Consider the following 2,474-nt stretch of genomic DNA (forward strand, 5'->3'; position numbering starts at 1 on the left):
ATCAGACTTCCCCCATAGTTCAACTTTGAGTGCTCTGTTCTTCATCCAAACAAAGTGCATGTATAGTGTCCTGAAACGTTCTGTCTTTTCCAATTTTCTTCCATTAGTTTATGCCATTCTGTTCACTCAAATTTCCTTCCCTACCAAACCTCATCCATTGAAATCCTACTTATTATTACAAGACACTGCTTTATTCCTAAACTTACCCACGAATTTCCCCTGAATATTTGCTTCACCTTTCCCTCTCCTAAATTACATGTCAATGTTTCTGAGTTTCTTATTCCAGACTTCCACACTATAGGATTTTTTTTTTTTTTTTTTTTTTTTTTTTTTTTTTTTTTAGTGTACTTGTCATATCCCCTTTTCAAGGAGAGGTTCTGAGTTCTTATCAATTCATTACCTAGTATATAATGAGTGTTCAATCCCTGGTTAAAGAACAAAATGAGACAGAAAACTGGCAATGCACTTTATTAGAATATGCTGAAAAGGTCATTTTAAGGATCAAGAAACCAGAAGGAAGAAGATGTATATCTCATCACCTTAGTTTATTAGACTAGGTTGAGAAGCAAGGGAACAGGAAATTGTATTTGATTTATGTAGACTGTGTCTTCAGGCTTGGGAAATTTTCTATTATTGTAACATAGTCTTGAGGAAGAGTCAGTGCAAATGTTGCTGGCTTTGGATGAGGTGGCTTTGTAATTTTTTTACATGCTTCCAGTTCGTTGATATTGAGGCAACAGTATCTCCCATTTTCACATAGTGCCTCACGCACTTCATTTATTCTGCAGATTTTCCTGCAATGTCCTTGTACATAGTTATCCCAGCACTTCTTAAGTTGTTCGGTTACTATACACAGAAAGGAGCAATAGGACAATATCAGTGTTTGAGACTGAAGGCACGTTGGTTTTGGGGAAGACAGAGGAGGCTTGTAGGAATTAGGGGTATGGGGTATCCACAAGGCAGACCCTCATATATTCCGAAGAGGGTTTTCCGACAAGGTCAACTTCAGTGTTCGTATTTAACTGGATCACTTATATTTAGGTTCTGTGAGGTTTTAGGCCTCCCTTTAACATCTGATAGACTCGGCCAAGAACATAAGATCTTATCTGAGAAAATAAACGAGCTGAACCCTTGATTCTAGGCTATGGAACTATGCTCTACATAGGAACCTCAGCAAATCTGCCTGCATCCTGAATGCTCTCAGGGCACTACCTTCTACTGCACCTCCTCTGATGCCCAGAGAACAATATATTGTTACTATGTGTTTAGGTCTGAATCAAACTATTCTTCTGAGTTCAAACCCACTATCAGGGTCAAGAATGACTTTCATGTTATCCAGTAAGGTAGTGGCCTATTGGGTCTCAGGAATGTAGAGGGCCAGGAATAGGCCATTACTATTCTTATAATAAGGGACACATGTAAGACATCTGGTTTTGAAACAGGAAAGGAAACTCTAATTTTTGAGTTGTTAGTATGTGCCAAGCTTCACATAGGTTATATCATTTAATAAAACCCCTGTTAACCAGGTGTCATTATCTCCATAGATGAGGAAACTGAGGATCCTAGAGCCTTCACTACTTACTCAAAGTTGACAAACTAGTAGATATTAAAGGCATGTTTCTTAAACCTAACTCCAAAATTTGCTTCTTCCTCTATTCACACACTGCAGTATAATAGAGAGTACACACACACACATACACACACATATATATATTTGAGTAAAAGGAAATATAGCTGAGCATCAGAGTAAAACCATATCCAAAGACATAAAGGTATCCCTAGATATTGGGATCATTCCTTTCTATAACAACACATCCTTCCCAGAAGAAATTATGACCTCTTTTTAGCTCAGTGAGTACTCCTTTTTAAGGATAGTACCATGGAATAAGGCTCCAGAAAGAGGAAATTTCTGATGATGCTGGATAAACTTTAGCCATCTTTGGGGGCTCTATTTCCCTTTAGTGTGGATTATGAAGTTCCCTTTGGCTCTTGAAAATACTCCATCCCACTGTTGATTTGAGTGAGCCTCTGGTTTGGTTTACCTGTGGGTTTCTGGAACAGCAGAATTGCAATGATCATGAAGAGCCCCATGGCCAGGCTTTCCAGAAGAGGTGCAGCCAAAGCTTTTGGTCCAGTGAACTGCACACTATGCTACCTTCCTCAGAGACTTGGATTATTATGCACTGAACCAGAACAGATAGGATGATATGAAGTGTGTCCCTAAACTTCTGAACTGTGAGCTTTGCATCATGTAGGCAGACACAGGAAATTTGACGTCACCCACTTTACCCCCACATGGAATAGAGACACAGCATGTTCCCTCCCATTGCACTGAATGCCACTCTGTAGGCTGTAGACTGGTGGGAAGAATCTGTGCTTTTCCTACTTTGACTCTCTGCCCAGCTGGACCAAGATCGAAATGTACTCACCTCCAAGAATGAATATGGCAATATAAACCAGGACATAAATCTGAA

General features: G+C 39.4%; 1 protein-coding gene across 1 annotated transcript; it reads right to left on the minus strand.

Moving 5' to 3' along the window:
* Window positions 1–452: 452 nt before the first annotated feature.
* On the minus strand, window positions 453–2,182 carry DEFB127 (defensin beta 127). The gene is made up of 2 exons (XM_054466857.1): window positions 2,043–2,182; window positions 453–846 (listed from the first exon to the last, which is right to left on the minus strand). Exons 1-2 carry the CDS (start codon window positions 2,089–2,091, stop codon window positions 593–595), a joined length of 303 nt encoding a protein of 100 aa, XP_054322832.1. The 5' UTR covers window positions 2,092–2,182; the 3' UTR covers window positions 453–592.
* Between the last annotated feature and the right edge of the window lie 292 nt (window positions 2,183–2,474).

Source organism: Pongo pygmaeus, chromosome 21, assembly GCF_028885625.2.
Source record: "Pongo pygmaeus isolate AG05252 chromosome 21, NHGRI_mPonPyg2-v2.0_pri, whole genome shotgun sequence".
NCBI lineage: Eukaryota > Metazoa > Chordata > Mammalia > Primates > Hominidae > Pongo > Pongo pygmaeus.

Excerpts from the sequence above, each read along its gene's own strand:
- DEFB127 (XM_054466857.1), bottom strand. The coding sequence starts at position 2,091 with ATGGGGCTCTTCATGATCATTGCAATTCTGCTGTTCCAGAAACCCACA. Across the intron at positions 847-2,042 it reads GCTGTTCCAGAAACCCACAG|TAACCGAACAACTTAAGAAG; the intron begins GTAAACCAAACC and ends TTCTGTGTATAG.